At 46.6% G+C, this 17,237-nt stretch overlaps 1 protein-coding gene across 9 annotated transcripts; it reads right to left on the reverse strand.

The window, feature by feature from the left end:
* Positions 1-9,474: 9,474 nt before the first annotated feature.
* Positions 9,475-15,345, reverse strand: LOC109754675 (uncharacterized). Of its 9 annotated transcripts, none has more exons than XM_073496568.1 (8): positions 14,882-15,345; positions 14,389-14,592; positions 13,317-13,426; positions 12,674-13,217; positions 11,766-11,879; positions 11,346-11,407; positions 11,050-11,099; positions 9,475-10,092 (listed from the first exon to the last, which is right to left on the reverse strand). In XM_073496568.1, exons 4-8 carry the CDS (start codon positions 12,717-12,719, stop codon positions 10,023-10,025), a joined length of 342 nt encoding a protein of 113 aa, XP_073352669.1. In that variant the 5' UTR covers positions 12,720-13,217; positions 13,317-13,426; positions 14,389-14,592; positions 14,882-15,345; the 3' UTR covers positions 9,475-10,022. The 9 variants fall into 9 exon arrangements, 7 of the variants coding, with proteins under 7 accessions (XP_073352669.1, XP_073352667.1, XP_073352670.1 ...); XM_073496566.1 differs by having other exon boundaries at positions 13,317-13,728; positions 14,389-14,589; positions 14,882-15,307; XM_073496569.1 differs by having other exon boundaries at positions 14,389-14,589; positions 14,882-15,302.
* Between the last annotated feature and the right edge of the window lie 1,892 nt (positions 15,346-17,237).

Below are 17,237 nucleotides of genomic sequence, written 5' to 3' on the forward strand. Positions count from 1 at the left end.
GCCGCAGTCGGACGTCTGAGCGACATCACATAAAGGGCTTATATGTAAAGTAAGAAACGAGTACACGCCACAGTCGGACGTCTGCGTGACGTCTCATAAAGGGCTTATATCACAACTCATTAATACAATAGTTCGGGAACATAAATCATCACAAGCATGAGACAAATATAAAGTTAGTCCATCCACAGGAATAACAATAAATCTGAATTTACCACTTGAGCTTGTTCACCGGGGACAAGTTTTTCACACAGATAGATATGGATGTAATACTTACACTGCTTGATCATAGATACGATGATTTGGAAAGAATTGACTCTGCAGAGTTTGTACTTAACCACAGCCAACGGATTTCAGTAGTCCCGGGGACTAGTTCCGTCTACGGTGTTTTGGAAGAAACACGTCTAACCAGTACACACCCAATTCATCCATCCGAAGCCAGGGATCACCCTCGGCAACATTCAAGAAAAACCTTGAGATGGGGAGGCTACAACCTCGCGTAGCATGGGATCAAATTTCTATACGCGCGCTTTAAGGGGGTGCCCCCCCCCTCTCGGTCCCAACCGGAAACACCCATGCCCCCTGATCGAATGACTGGCTTTAATCCTGGGCCAAGGTACCATCATCCCGGCCTCTCTGTTTGGTGTGTACACGGAAAGAGGTTACCAACTTACTAAACCGCATCCTGGCAATGAGACATGTGGTAGCACGGAAAGGGGAAAGAACGGTAACGCGGCTCCAACCACGTTAACGTCGGAGAAAGTCGGATGACGCAAGGCTGGCATGCCACAACAGTACCACCTTGCTGCCCTTCATGTCACCACATGATTAGGCCATCTCTCATCAGAGATCATCGCAACTTTGGAACATGCGGGAAAAGATCGACAACGTGGCTCCAACCACGTTAACGTCGAAGAAAGTCGGACGACGCAAGGCTGGTATGCTACAACAGTACCACCTTGCTGCCCTTCATGTCACCACATGATTAGGCCACCTCTCATCAGAGGTCATCGCAACTTTGGAACAACCGGGTCGTTGCCTTACAAGCAACGAGGTATTTACCGACACTTATATGCCACGCACAAACTCTCACGTGAACATGTAAAACACCTATCATATCAAATGTTCAAAACATGCTTGCCTGGTTCGGAGAAGTCGGAGTTTAGCTCGGCGAAGTTCGCGGTTCCGTCACCTCTCTCGGAACCTACGGCAATCACGAAACGGGTACTAACGTGAAAACCAACACATGCACAGAAACTTTTCCAAATATTTTTCAAATAAATCCCATAAAAAACTAGACAAAATTTGAAGATTGTCAGAAAAAGAATCACTCAAAAATACCTTTTTATTAAAAAGTTATAAAGGTTTCTGTCCAGGGACTTATCTGTAATGAAACAGAAAAGTTCCAGGGTTTTAACTGAGAAAACAGAAAACGCTTCGGTTGGGAATGCGCAAGCGCAAAGGAGAAAACGTATTCTGCCCGAAAGCGCCAACAGAAAACGGTTCGCGAATAAAAGAACAGAGGCTGACACGCGGGGTCCACATGTCAGGTTTGAAAAGCTCGCCGGCGCCCGAAGACTGCGGTGGACGCCGGCGTCGAACCACGGCGAGTTAGGGGGAACGGAGGGTACCAAGAGCTTCAGCGTCCTCTTCCGCGTCGGTGGGTGGTGGACTCGTCCAACGGGGAGCACCACGTCGACGGCGACACTTTCTCCGGCGGACGGCGGCTCGGGTGAGGATGGGGAACTCCGGTGGAGGGCTGCAAGCTTCAAATTGAAGTGCGGGTCAGAAAGAGGGATGCATGGTGAAGCTACTGGCAAGAGAATGGGGGCGGAGGAGCACACACGGGGGCGAATCGGGCTGGATCCCATGGCGGGTCGCGGCGGCCGGAGTCGAGGAAGGAGACCTCCTCGGGGCTCTTCTAGTGGCTAGGCGTGCTCTAGGGGGAGTGCGGGGCTGGTGGGTGCTCGAGTTGAAGCTCGAGGCCTCTATTTATAGGCAGATCGACGGGGTGGCCGTGAACGGAGAATCTCCGGCGAGCGATTACGGGGGAGCAGTGGATTGGCAGGGGGCTTGAGCGGCCGGGCAGCATCAGTGGAGGTTACTGGATTCGTTTTGCAGCTAAACGGGGTCGGTCTTGGCGTAATGGCGTCGGTCCACGGTGAGGTGACCGCACGGGCTCAACGGCGGCAGAGAGCGCGCTCCGCGCCCTGCGGTTCACGACGAGAGCGGCAGCGCGTTCGGGGGAGTGGAAGGCCACGCGGCGAGCTCCGGTGGTTTGGGCGGTGCTGGGTGGCGTCGTCGGCGCCGTGTCTCCCGCTGGCGTCCGCAAAGCCGCCGCCGGCGTCGGTCACGGGGCGGCGCACCTTCTGCTGCTCGTCGCCGACGCCCGCAAGGCGCCAGGCGTTCGTGCGGTGCAGGAACAAGGGGGCGGGGACGAGGAGCAAGGCGACGCGGTGGCACTGGCGAGATCGACGTCCTCCTCTGAAGAAAACGACAGCAGCCACTGACTGAATCTCTGAACTTTCTGAACTTTGACAAAGACAGTGCACTGCAGGTGTTCGACAGAAGGTTTTGGCTATGAGATAAATTTTTCTGGAGCTGTAACTTGGTGAGATGACCACTCAAAGCACCCAGGGGCTGCCTGATTTTACTTGGAATTTTTGGAGAAGGTTTGGAATGAATTTCACCAAATTTGACAAATCTGGTCCAAACTTGTAGCAAGTGTAGTTTGAAAATTTTGAACTGAAGACCAGTGGATCTTCATGGTTCTAGGTTGAGGGTACAAAGGACTAGGAGGGGAAAAAGGTTTGGTGCCAAAAATCAAGACAGAAAGTGGAGTTCCTTTGTAAATCTCCAAGTGGTAGAATAGAAGACAGAAATTTGTTTGAATATAGTTTGAATGGAAAAAAATCACATGGGGAGGTTCAACTTGCTGGATTTGATGCAAATCATGATCCAGAGGTGAGGGAGTGGTTAGGAGAGAGGATTTGCACTAATGCCATGGCAAGAAGGAATTGTTGAAAGTGGCAAAGGACTTTCCAAAAGCCATAGTGCAAATTCAAAAAGGTTTTCAAAGGTTATTTTCCCCAAAAAAAAAACATTTTGTCTTGAGTCCAAATGAAAGGCAAGAACTTCCAAGACCAAAGGAGATCTTGGGTGAATCCAAATAAAACTTTTTCCATAAAGAAAAATATATGAGAGGGAGAGTTCTCTTGAAGAAAAATCTAAATCACTCCCCTCAAGTCAAATAAAATCTTTTGAAAAAAAAAATCCAAATAAAAAACTTGGGTGTCACAGAGTCCAAGGTCGGAAGAAGATCTCCGGCAGGATGCTGTTGCCAAGGTAGCGCGGGCTTCGCAGCCGTTGATGCAGGTCGGACTTGCGAGCAGGCTGTCGCCAGCGACTAGGCAGACCGCTCCTCCAGAGAGGTCCTCGCCAGTGCTGGCTGACACCGCACCTGCGGGGTTCGGGCAGGCATCGGCTGCAACTGCGGCTACCGGTGGCATATGCGTGCTCCGCAGGACGCCGGAGATGGAGGACCTCAAGCATCGCTTGAGGCTCACGGTGGTGGCTTACGTGGGAGGCACACGGCCCGCGGTGTCGTGCCGGGAGGCGGCAGAAGGCTTCTTGGCGGAACTGCGCATTCCCCTTCATCAGTTCTCGGTGCACAAATTCCACCCAGAGGACTTCCTGGTGGTTTTCGCCACACCGGAGCTGCGCAACAGGGCGTTGGCGGCGGGCACCATCGAGCACGGATTCTTCAAGTTGTTCGTCAAGCCATGGCTCAAGCAAGCTCAAGCTGTGACCAGAGTGATGCGTACTCAAGTTGATCTCATGATCGAGGTGATTCCTTCTCACGTGTGGACGACCGAGACTGCGGCCGAGCTCCTTGGTTCGTCGTGCATGGTGGAGAGTTTGGCGTTGGAGACAGAAAATCGTGAAGACCTCTCCCTCTTCAAGCTCCGTGCTTGGTGTGTTGATCCTGTCGAAGTGCCGGTGGCCAAGCGGCTCTGGGTCCCGGAGCCGGAGGTGAACGGCGGACCGGCTGCGAGGTTGCCGACGTCTCGTGCCTTGTTGGAGTGTAAGACACTCATTCATATTGGGAGACTGCGTGATGACGAGGGTCCAGAGCGCTGGTTGCAGCCACCTAGTGCCGACGGGAGCGGGCAAAGTGGCTTGCCGGAGGACGCCGGGGACTTCTCTGGACCGGGAGAGTGGCGCATCTTGCCGTGGTCGAGGGATGTGTGCGATCACCGCGGTGGGGCGCCGGCCTGCGGAGCGCCTGGTGGATCCTATAGACAGGCCTTGATGGGGCGCATAGGGCCGTCGGAGTGGAGGATTCCGCCAATGGCTTGCAGCAAGGTGGTGTCGGCATGCACGCCCGTGGTCACCACCATGGCGGCTGCGACGGGGACAAGTCTGGTGGAGGTGGCCGTAGCAGCACAAGTATCACCGGGGGAGCAATTGGTCACAGAAAATCCGAGCCGCAGCAGGGGGGCCCACCTCACCACGAGGCTGCGGTGGCCAACTCGACGCAGAGTCCACTCATTGGCCCAGTTAATCAGACTTTTGACCAAGAGGAGACCAGGGTTCAGGCTCTCACCAATGGCACCTCGCACATGATGATTGAGAAGTCGATTTGCACGGATCCCAAGGAGGCTGACCAAGCTCAGGTGGAGACAGGCCAGGCCAAGGCATTGGGGGATTCAAATCCCGCTCTCCCAACTGCGGCGGATAAGGCCGTGGGGCTGCGGTCCCTGGAATTGGATAGGCTGGAGGGGGCCGCTAATAAACCCCACATCGCGGGACCCGAGGAGGAGTTGAGGCAGCTGGTGAGTTCGTCGGAGGGTGCAGCCACTAAACCCCAAAACGCGGGACCCGAGGAGGAGATTAGGCAGAAGGAGAGGCTGTCGGTGGGAACCGCATCTGATTCCCAAGTCGCGGGACCCGAGGAGGAGAGTACGCAGCAGGAGTCGCTAGTGGTGCAGCTGCCTGCTCGGTCTGCAGATGGGTGGGCCCCGATGAGGGACTTGTTACAGCACACGATAGTAGAGGGGGAGGTGTGCCTAGTCACGCCATGCAAGACATGGAACCCGCGCTACAGGAGTTGGAGCCTAGGAATGCGGGAGCTGAGATGACCACGAGGGTTGCATGCACGCAGGAACCTTTGCATGGCGATATCATTGCGGAGGAAGCGCAACACCAGGAGAGGAATCTTTATGCTAAGGAAATTGCAGCACTTGGCAATATCAAGGTGTTTTGTGCGGGTCTTCTCAAGAAGCTAGCTCCGCCTCTACTTAAGGAGTTGGAGGGTCTGAGAGGTGTCAAATCAGGACAAGATCCTTTCACGCCGCGCTGCACTACACGGTCGGTCTGTTCTGTGGGAGCGAGGAAGACGAAGGCCTCGGCAGCCGAAATGGTTCTGTTGAAGACTCTGGGATTTAACTGTGACGACCTGGCGGTCTTCGAGGATGCGCTAGGTCAGCTACGTACAATCTTCGACTCACCGCTACAGGAGCCGCAGTTGAGGGCCATTGCGGCAATCTTTGGGAAAGCAATACCGCTAAACCTAGCAGAGGAGACAAGGAGGGCTGAGCCCCTCCTGGCGCAGTAGGTGCAAGGGCACCGGTGGTGTTGGAGTCATCATTGCCTGATGACGAGCAACGCCTTGGAGTTAGTATGCTGGAATGTAAGAGGTCTTAACAGTCCGGCCAAGAGGAAGGCGCTTAGAGGATTTGTGGAATCTACCCGCGCGGCGATTGTTTGTATTCTAGAAACTAAATTAGAGGTGGTGGACATTTATGTAATCTTGCAATGCATGGGTCCGAGCTATGATGGTTTCACTTACCTGCCGGCTTCCGACACTAGAGGAGGCATTGTCGTGGCTTGGGACACCACGAGGGTGCTTTTGACAAATTTTGTCAATGATTCTCATTGCGTCACTGAGTACGTTTCGCCCAAGGAGGGGACGCCATGGTGGTTAACTGTAGTCTATGGGCCCCAGGAGGACGAGAGCAAGATCAACTTCCTGAATGAGTTATCGGAGCATAGATCGCTAAGCCCAGGACCTTGGCTTGTTATTGGCGACTTCAATCTTATTCTACATGCGACAGACAAGAATAACGCCAACTTGGACCGGAGAATGATGGGGAAGTTCAAACGTTTTGTGGACAATAATGCTCTCAAGGAGATGTTCTTGCATGGGCGCAGATTCACATGGAGCAATGAAAGAGAGACGCCCACGCTCACTAAAATTGATCGTGCACTTGTCTCCATGGATTGGGAACTAGAACACCCGGAATGTTTGCTGCAAGCCTTATCCACCGAGTACTCGGATCACTGCCCGTTGCACCTCACGCTGCATGAGCCGAGCATGTGAGGAGGAGGTTCCGCTTCGAGAAATTCTGGGTCAAAATGGACGGTTTCTTGGATGTCGTCAAGGAGGCTTGGAAGTGCGACCCAAATATCTCAGACCCGTTCATGTGACTGGATATCTTGCTTTGAAACACGGCTAGAGCGCTCGCCACTTGGGGTCAAAAGGAGATAAGAAATATCAAGCTGCAAATTGCCATTGCAAATATAGTCATCATGAGGTTTGGCTGTGCCCAGGAAAACCGCCTTCTTACGGTAGAGGAGAGATGGCTTAGAAGAACGCTTAAACATCTGGTGTTGGGGCTGGCTTCCCTAGAGAGGACCATTGCTAGACAAAGGTCGATAATAACATGGCTACAAGAAGGCGATGCAAACACGCAACTGTTTCACTTGGTAGCAAATGGGAGGCGTATGAAGAACTATATACCTTCTTTGACCATGGATGGGCGTATCATCACTGATCAGAAAGGCAAGGAGGAGGCTTTCTACACGGCTTACAAAGACCTGTTAGGCAAGGATGAGGCTCGTGAATTCACACTAGATTTGGAGAGACTGTGAATTGAGCCTCTGGACCTCTCGGAGCAGGATGTGGTGTTCACGGAAGAGGAGATATGGGCAGTTGTCAAGGACCTACCCTCGGACAAGGCTCCAGGACCGGATGGGTTCATAGGGTTGTTTTTTCAGAAAGCTTGGGAGGTGATCAAGGGAGATCTGGTAGCGGCGATTCCCAAGCTCTTTCTTGGAAATGGAAGGGGATTCGGTAGACTAAACCAAACTTTGATCACTCTCTTGCCGAAGTCTCCGGAAGCATGTTCAGTTTTTGACTTTCGACCTATCTGTCTCCTGCATAGCATGCCCAAGATTGCATCAAAACTCCTGACTGCTAGGCTCATGCCACGTATGGGGGAACTTGTTCAAGTGAACCAGTCCGCTTTCATTAAGGGGGGATGCCTACATGATAACTTTCTGTTGGTGAGGCAAATGGCACGCTCGTTGCATCGTAGGAAAGCAAAAGGAGTATTGCTGAAGCTCGACATAACTAAAGCCTTCGACTCCCTGGCGTGGACCTTCCTGTTTGAAGTTTTGAGAGCTAAAGGATTCTCGGAGCGCTGGATATCTTGGATAGCAACACTGCTTACCACTGCCAGCTCAAGAGTGATTGTAAATGGATGTGCAAGAGACAAGTTCATGCACGCAAAAGGTCTGAGGCAAGGGGACTCGATCTCCCTTTTGCTATTCGTTATTTCCATGGACGTTCTTACGGCTATCGTTGTCAAGGCACGTGAGGATAGGGTTCTGAGCACCATTAATGGATGTAGCCCGATGCAGCGCCTATCGTTGTACACGGATGATGTGGTGCTCTTCATCAAACCAACTTGGCCAGACCTTCTGTTTGTTAAGGAAACTCTCACCATCTTCGGAGTGGCATCTGGTCTTAAAGTAAACTTTGCCAAATCCGCGGCAATTATGATCCAGACAGAGACGGAGGATGAGGAGCTCGTAAAGTCGGCCCTTCCATGGAAGATTGCCACCTTCCCATGCAAATACCTTGGGCTATAGCTTAGCATAAGACAGCTTAAAAGATCTGAGTGGCAGCCGGTTGTTGATGCGGCCCTACATATTTTGCCAGGATGGCAAAGGAGCTTGGTGACTAGACCTGGGAGACTTATCCTCGTCAACCAAGTCATGAGGGCGCGGGCCACTCATCATCTCATGATTGCGGAGGCGCCTAAATGGGCGCTAGAAAGAGTGGAGAAAGGCTGTCGGGCATTTTTTTGGGCCGGGACGGAGGAAGTGAGCGGTGGCAAATGTGTGGTGTCTTGGGCCAAGGTGTGTAGGCCAAAACACATGGGAGGATTGGGCGTCATTGACTTATATAGACATGGTCTGGCCCTAAGATTAAGATGGGAATGGCTCCGACGGACGGATGCGTCCAAACCTTGGCAAGGGCTCAACTTGACGGCGGACAAAAAAGTAGACCAAGCCTTTGGGGGTCTAGTCAAATGGAAGGTGGGCTCGGGAGACAAAATCTTATTTTGGAAAGACCGGTGGTTGCAGGGTGCAACTCTCGGAGAGTTGCACCCTTGGTAGTGGCTACGGTTCGCACTCAAGTGGCCAACAGGAGACTGGTATGTGATGCGCTGGGCATGCATGCGTGGACGAACGACGTCGTGGGTAACCTATGCACGGAAGGTTTGACCCAGTTCATCGGACTGGGAGATCATCTCGGAGGTTCAATTGGAGGAACAGATGGAGGACCGTCCCATTTGGGCTTGGAACGAGTCAGGAGTTTACCCAGCATCGTCCGCATACAAGATGCTTTGTGAGGGAGGAGTGACATTTCACTCATTCGGAGCCATCTGGAAATGTTGGGCTCCACTGGCGTGTAAGATCTTCATGTGGTTGGCAGTACAATACCGGTTGTGGACGTCGGATAGAAGGACGAGACATGGGTTGCAAGACCAAACAGCTAGATGCTACCTATGTGACCAGGAGGAGGACACGGTGGACCACATTTTGCAGCAGTGCGTGTTCTCGCGACAAGTGTGGTTTCGTTGCTTTGCCAGAATGGGTTTGAGGATCAAACTTTGCCCGGCAAATGACTCTAGGTTGGTGCAATGGTGGACGGAAGCTAGGAAACAGATTCACGAGCAAACTCGGAAAGGGTTTGACACGTTCGTGATGCTAATCTGCTGGACACTTTGGAAATAGAGAAACGCGAGGGTCTTCGGCTCAGGACAAGTTAAGAATGAGGGTGATGCGGTGGACATGATCTTCGACGACTTGAGGGCTTGGGCCACGGCAGGAGCGTTTGAAGGACAACTAGCATCCGAGTAGTCGAGTAGCGTGTAGGAGTAGGGTGGAGGCTTGGTTAGGGTCGGCTTGTGACACCTAACTAGAAAAATTGTAATCTCTTGTACATATTATTCTCTCTTCTATAAAGCTAAGGTACGCCATTGGCGTACCCTCGAAAAAAAACTATGCACTCATATTATTCATGTTCTTCTTCTTCCTCTTGCTTCTCCACCCACTACCAGCATCTCTAATCCAATAGGCGAGTTTCAAACGTCACATGAGCGTACCCTTGAGTAGCTTGTAGTGTAGCATTAGATAAAAGCCCTGACCCGGGGACATTCTTAGATTGTTATGCACCAAGAATAGAGGGACACAACTTCCTTTCTTTCCTCTCTCAGTATTGTAACCAACATGTCCACAAGGTGTCTTTTCATAATAGAAATTAGAATGACTGATTCTTAGTCATTTTACTTGTAAACGAGCAGAATTCTGGTGGAAGCGGAAGACATCGCAGAAGATGAAGGCCACCGCATTGGCCGACCAGATGAGGCTGTAACTTCAGATCATGAGTATTAGTTTTCTGGTAGTTTGACCTTGGGCCTGAGCTTGACCAAGCTCCATCCAAAGACTGTAACTTCATATCCTGAATATTAGTTTTCCCGTAGTTTGACCTTGGGCCTGAGCTTGACCAAGCTCCAACCAGCGCCGGATGTTTAACCCGTCACTCGACACACTCGAGTGTGTCCTCCCTAGCAACCTCCACGAGGCCATTGTTCGCCCGGCGCTGCCTGCTGGAGCTCCTTGCCGGAGAGCGCCATGATGAAAAAAATCATTTATTGTAGATACTGAATATTTCACATCTGAAGAAACTCCTTTGGTACTTGCTTGTACACAATGTCTAATGTTTCTGGTACAGAAGAAGACCTGCAAGCATAAATGCCAACACCGTCGATCCACCTTTCTCACAGTGCATTAGCAGATTATTTTCCTTCCTATCACTCAGCCTGGCGAAGTTGATGATGATGCAAATCTTACGTATTGGCAGGGGTAGTGTTTGACTAATTTTGTAGAAAATTTCCTGTAGATATCTTTAGTGGTATATTTTGCTCTGCTATTTTTCGCTAAGTAGAACTAAAGAAACAAAATTAAAGGTGAAGAAATGAGAAGTTGAGCAACTATAAATGCATGGACAGACTCACTCAATATTAAAAAGACCAGTCAGGCTATGTTTTTAGCAGAAAATAGAGCCCTTGTGTATTAAATTTCAACAGTGTTACCACATGACACAAGTGGTAAGCAATTCAAACTATTAAAAAAAATCAACAGTGTTACAATAATTCACTATTACATGTTGAACACACGGTGGCACTTCTCCAAGCAAGACGAAGCCAAATCACCAGAAGAACATGCTTCATTTCTGAAGAATTGCATGCCTAGATGTTTGGCGTAGAATTTAGCGACCATTTTTCCTGTAATGTTGTATTTTGTGTGGGCTGATAAAATATTAGTGCATGTTGCACATAAGAAGACGACATATAATGCAGTTTTTTTTACTGAAGGCTAAAGCACGTGTAAATTTTCAACTCACATTTTCTGAATGTGTGCTTGTACCTCTTACAGCTAGTGGTTAAATGGAAACATATAACTACTGGGTCATTTGATTAGCTACTGCCATGTGAGAATACTGCCATGCTGTAAAGCCAAACTCAACATAGCTAATATCCACAGCACCATGGTTAGATTATACTCATCCAGTCAAAGTAAGACGCGACCAGCTTAAACAAAATAGGTACAGACTTTTGTGAAACAAGTAGATCAGGTACAACTGAAGAGATGGTACAGTATAAAGTTAAACGAGAACATAAAACAGATACTATTTACCTCCACTCAAAAGAGTAAGTGCATTCATCAAGCTGTGGCACACCAGTATGCTACAAGTGTAAACAGGTGCCAAGTCAGCTTTTAACGAGTAATAAACATGCCGATACACTCAAACTTAAGTATCACAAAGCAAACAACTCTTATACTCGACAAGATAGCTTCAGATATGTTGCACCACATCTAAAAGAAACAAAAACAATTTCCAGCCAAAAATGAAAAACGAAAATAGGATTTTTAAAACAGAATATATGCAGTATAAAATATTGCTCAGGTAAAGGAATACGTGTAGTACCAACCTGAACTGATTTTTTTTTAGTGCTACGCAATGCAACATCCACTTTCTTCTTATTTCTCGTGGCTACAAAAAATAAAATAAAACAAAGCTGATTATTCAACTCTAGTCTTGGTCTATTTGCACTAAATTGAAGGGTTTAAGAGTATTGCTAAAAATGTTAATATACTAACAACACAAATCCAAAACAATGTCCACGTAGAACTAAATCAGCATTAGGATTGTCAAAATTCAGGCATCTTCAATAAATACAGGGCAGAAGCCTATTTATAATGAACGTGGAAATATATAAGTGCATTTCATTTCTGACCTGATCTTTCCAAATTGTACACTAATGCGCTTATGGAAAAATACCACAACCTGAATAAATCATGTGGCTACAACTTGACATCATCTATCAACATAGCATGTGTACTATAAATACCATCTGCAACTGGTTCGGTGTCTGGATAGTGGAGATTTCTCAGATATGTCAATCTATTATTATTTTTTATTACTGGAGGTTCCAAGGAATGCGCAAGCTTGCTGCCATCATACACTGCAAAAATAATTGAATTTGTCACTACCTTATATTCTACTCCTAATAGGCATGCACAACAGTGACAGAAACATTTTCTCACAGAAACCAGTAACATGAACCTTTGATGTTTGCAAGAAACCAAATACCGGTATATCTAAAAACAGATATAATTGGGGAGTCAATGTGAAAAGTTGCATTAGAAAACAAACAACGTTATCTTTTTATTGAAGGTTATTTTACACTATTTTTATTGAGGGTTATACATAGAGGATCTGTTGCAGAAATGCTAACACATGAATGGAGAACTAACATTTCATTACTCCAAGACGCCCCGTTGCATCTGAATCACATGGGCAGTAATAAATATGAGCTATGAATGTCAACTTGTTTCAATCCATGGTAAGGATCAAATATCAAAGGTTTGTGTTACTGGTGATGATGCACTTACAAATAAATACCATCTGAAAACTCCATGGTAAGTAAGGATGCACCTACTTCGCTGGCTGATAAGAGTGCTAAGATATAGCTACATTGAGATGACTTTCCATAATTTTGTAGTGAATTCATTTAGCCTGGAGCTCAGGAAAAATTCAGTTCATGGAATTATAAGGATGCTTCTGGTTTATCACGAGAAGATAAAACCGACATGAAACTGATTTCCGTTCTTAAATAATTAAAATCAAGACTCCCATATTGTAGCAAATTACCATGCTCCAAGAGAAAAAAAAAAGAAACTCGAAAGCAACTGAAATCAGAAAGTAACTACACATATTGTTCCACTATCTTGTTTGAAATTCATTGCCCAAGCTTACCTCTAATGGTCGATTTTCCCCGTCTTTTTCTTCTGGTCCACTTCATTGATTTTTGATTGGTTTCATTTCATCAGATCCACTTGAGTAGACAAATCAATAACTTTGGAGATCAAAACGCAATGTCCAGTCTTCAAACATAGTGAGTTCATCTAGGAATTAACACAAACATACAGAGTTCAAACAGATGAGACTTAAATAACAGGCATGGATATTAAGGGAGCCATACAAGGGGTGCCAAGAAGAGATGACCAGACTTAACCTAGACATTATGGGCATGAAATAGAAAACAACGAGGACCAATGCAATAAAACAAGGAAAACAACTTGCAACTCAAAATCATCCGGATTTATGCACAGTTCAGCCTAGCAAACCCATAACTGACAGAAAATAGTCAAATCTTTGATTGCTGACACAAAGTGTGCTGTGCATCGATGCAATGTTGCATGAAGGTGTCTTGTCGCTGTTGTTGACCATGATGTCTTCTACCCGGCCGGAGACGTCGAGCACTTGGCGCTTGATGTGACCACTGCATCATCCATCCTCTCTGATCCATGGACACATAAACAAGTCGCCATAAGCACAAGTCAGTTTGTTGAGACAACATGAACAAATAAAAGTAGAGGATAACAGTTAGGAACAGTACCAGGTTTCGGATAATCACTGTCGATGAGGAAGCAGAAAACCATTGCACTGAACCCGTATGCATTGTAAAAGCTCCACACAAACATTCTCTAGGCTACATGCTACTCCTCTCTTTCACAAAAACAATAAAAGTAACAACAAGAATCAGGTGAGGGAATATAATAGTACCACTAACAATTATCAGAGGGGCTAACAGAGTTCAGAATCAGAATCATGACAATTACGGCAAGATTTCTCTAGTACTGCACAAAGATTATGGATGTAAAATATCCAGATCTCCTACAAACCCCAAATCTTTACACACTCGTCTTATGTTCCTCTTAAGATCCAAATTGAATGTTTGTTTATGTAGTGTACGTAGTTGCAGCGAACTTTCTATGTTCCAGTGCAGAAGACATCAAGCTGAGAAAGACCTGAAATTATGGTAATGTGATATCATTCCAAAGAATTCTGTATATCGCTTCCTCTATGAAAACCAACAAAAATACTCTCAAACATGTGGTGAAATTTGATTCAAGAAATGGACAAAATCTAATGTGATTTCAATATCGTTGAAGCACAAAGTCGCTTTCATATTCCAGTTTTTTTTCCTATAGAGATTGTGTAAAAATAAATTCTTATAGATTGAAGGTGGATTTTCATAGAAATGACAAACCAGAATAAAGTATGTATTTTCTATTCAACAGCAAGTACAGTTCTCTGTAATAACAAGCATAAATGGTCTGAACTGAGTTAAGTAAACAACAAAAAATTGCCTAGTATAGTACAGTGGATGATCATGTCAAATCATCACACTATGAAAATTGTTTGAGCATGGGATTTTAGTTTCAACTTTTTCCTCATAGTGAAAGAACGGAGAGCCAATAGGCCGTAATTGCAATACAAAAACAAAGAAATAGGAAGACAAACTTTACAAAATGCAACATTAGCTAGAGAGGAATTCTAATAAATAATAACACCATGGTCTGATAGTCTCACAGTGCAGAAGACAAATGTTGAATTTGCTTTCAATTCATATCCGAAACTCACAAAGTAAGAACTAAGTATTTCAGGCGACGGATGTGGTGACGTACCAGAGAACTGTAAGAGTATGGAGGAAAGCGAAAGATAGGAGGCCATCCACCGTGGTTTTCCTTAGTCTGTCACCGTGATACGCAGGACGCTAATAGCATCACCAACTGAGGCTGGCCCCGCCTGCCGGTGCCGATTCATGGCAGTACACTATCACCCGCACTTGGCTCGCAGCCCCCGGATAGACTCCACACACACCTCTGCTGCTGGTCAACGAGGAGTCAGACACAAGAAAATTCTGTGAACTCTTCTCTTCCACTTTTAACCATTCCAATTGAATCTAGGCCATTTCATGTACAAAGAGAGCCAGTAAACCAAGTCTGAATTGAGTTGAAGTCTGAAGTCTGAACCAAAATATGCACCAGAAAGGCTGCAAGCAATAAGACCGACCTAAAACATTTTCCCCAATCTGGATGAACAGGTGGAGGGAGACAAGATGGCTGAGGGGAAGATGGGCAGCGAAAGAAGATGCTGGCGGCGGAGATTCGACTCAACTGGATTGACAGCGGCAGCTCTGCTTGAGGGGAGAAAAGGGAAGAAACACGATGCCAGTTGCGACTCGTGATGCGTATGTGCTCCCTTCACCTCCCGCTTCTTCATCTAGATTGGTGGCGGGCGGCGTGTGAGCTCCGGCGAGCTCGTCCGCAGGCGCGGTGCCCACGGTGATGGCGGAGTTCGGCGGCGGCGGAACCCGACGGTGTTCAAGTGGGGCGGCGAGCCCCGGGGTGGGCGTTGAAGAGCGCCGACGATTCGTCCTCCGGCGAAGGAGGTCGGACCGGTGGCGAACGAGGGAGCTCTGACCAGCAAACGACGGCGGCGGCGGTGGGTTGTGTGCCTCGAGCCCTCGATTGGATCTCATGAGAGACAGAGAGAGCAAAAAAGGTAAGAGAGATACGACATAGGTTTCAATGTGTGTGTTTTTTTAATCTTTTTCACCGGTTTTTTTGCTATGACGACGCAAGACAGAAAAATGGGTGGAGGAGGTTAGATCGGTTAGGCGGGAGGCTAACGAGACCAAACGACAACGTACTCCTCCTTTTATTAGGGTATAAATAAGATAGCCTTTGAGGTAATTTAAATTTATAACCATATAATTATCATATTGGAAATTTCCTGAGTTATGGCCTTACCATACCTGGATTGATAGCCTTTGGGGTAATTTAAATTTATTACCATATAATTAACATATTAGAAATTTCCTGAGTTATGACCTTACCTTACCTGGATTGATTTATTACTATAATTATCATATTTGAGATTTCTGAGTTTATAGCCTTACCATACGTGGATTAATTGTGATTGATTACCATAAATATGTTGGGTATTGCCGGCCAGACGAGAAAAGAGGAAAACCGGTGGGAGGGGGTGGTGGGAGGTGGGACGAAGTAAAACCAGACAAAAATAAACCGTGGAGACTATTCACCAACTCAGACATTAGGAGTAGAGATATACCTCCAGTGAACAAGGTAGTCAGAAACCCGACCCGACTGTTAGAATCCTACGACTTCACGACCCTACGGAAGCATGTAGATCCAAATCACACTATGAATCCGCATCAAGTAGAATCCATGTTGAGTCGCGATCCAAATCATAGAATCCTGTCCAAAATTGTACAATCCCGACTATGCTACGGACTATGTATGATTCTACTAATTTATCTAAGCCGTTTGTTTAGTTGTAGCAGAATAGTATGCCATCATCCAAATCCCTTTTCATATACCTCATGGACCTTTATTCCCCTCCCAAGCCCAAACGCTCGGCCACTGACACCTTTGGTCTAGCTCTCAGAAACCCTAGATTCAAATTTAGGATCAGGCTTGTCGACAGATGGAATTGGGGTGAAAAGGAGGATGTTTCAAGATTGATCAGAGAAGGAGAGCAAGACCCTTCAAGGTTTAGCACTGCGGGTCAGATAGACAAGCGATCGACTATTCACGCACTCTAAAAAGAACCTAAGTAAATTTAGTGCATTGATGGTTTAAATGTTCTATATATTTCCCTCTCATATATGTTCCATACATGCGAGATAGATGGTAGGTTAGCCATAAACAGAAGTGGAATACAACTAGCTTTTATGTGTACGTTCTTTGCTCCTTATTTAGTGTCAAAACTCTATAGAACCCATATAAATTTCTTGTGCACATACAAAATATCGTATTTGAGTAACTAGTAGAATCCTCTATTCCACGACTCGATCTTATGACTCGATTCTGTCTTAGGATAATCGATCCGACTCCGAATCCCGACTCTGACTACCTCGCCAGTGAAGACGACTCCGAATGTGAATCCAACCCCAGCTATAAAACTCTTGCTAAAATTTCAACTTAGCAACAAACTGCTACGGAAAAGATTCAAAAAATGCTACACAAAAGCAATGACATGTTGGACGAGGAAATGAATCGAACTCAGTCCTTAATCGAATACATAAAAATCTTCAAGTTAAGTACGAGGACCTTTAAAGTCGTCATGAAACTCTCTCAGCTAATCATGAGAAGCTTTCCTATGATTATCTTTAAAGGAAGCAAGATCTAGAGAAACTAAGAATGTCTTATGAAGATCTTCAAAAAGAAAACGATTCAGTACTCACCCAACAGATCAGTTCCATACCGGAATAATTTGTGCCACCTTGCTTAAAATGTATTGAGTGTGACAATGCTATTTCTATTGCTGAATGTTTAAATGCTTTTGAAGTTATAATATCTTCAACTGCTGATGTGGTAGCTAACCCCTCTTCTGAGGATACCACTACTATTGTTCATGAGAATACCAGGTTGAAGACAATGCTTGAAACAGGCATGTACAAAAGCCTCAAAAGGGCATCAGAATCTATGCGATGTCCTTAAGAAATAGA

This window comes from Aegilops tauschii, chromosome 4 (genome assembly GCF_002575655.3).
Source record: "Aegilops tauschii subsp. strangulata cultivar AL8/78 chromosome 4, Aet v6.0, whole genome shotgun sequence".
NCBI lineage: Eukaryota > Viridiplantae > Streptophyta > Magnoliopsida > Poales > Poaceae > Aegilops > Aegilops tauschii.

Excerpts from the sequence above, each read along its gene's own strand:
- LOC109754675 (XM_073496568.1), bottom strand. The coding sequence starts at position 12,719 with ATGAAGTGGACCAGAAGAAAAAGACGGGGAAAATCGACCATTAGAG. Across the intron at positions 11,880-12,673 it reads GGGAAAATCGACCATTAGAG|TGTATGATGGCAGCAAGCTT; the intron begins GTAAGCTTGGGC and ends TTATTTTTGCAG. Across the intron at positions 11,100-11,345 it reads CTAAAAAAAAATCAGTTCAG|CATACTGGTGTGCCACAGCT; the intron begins GTTGGTACTACA and ends TTACACTTGTAG.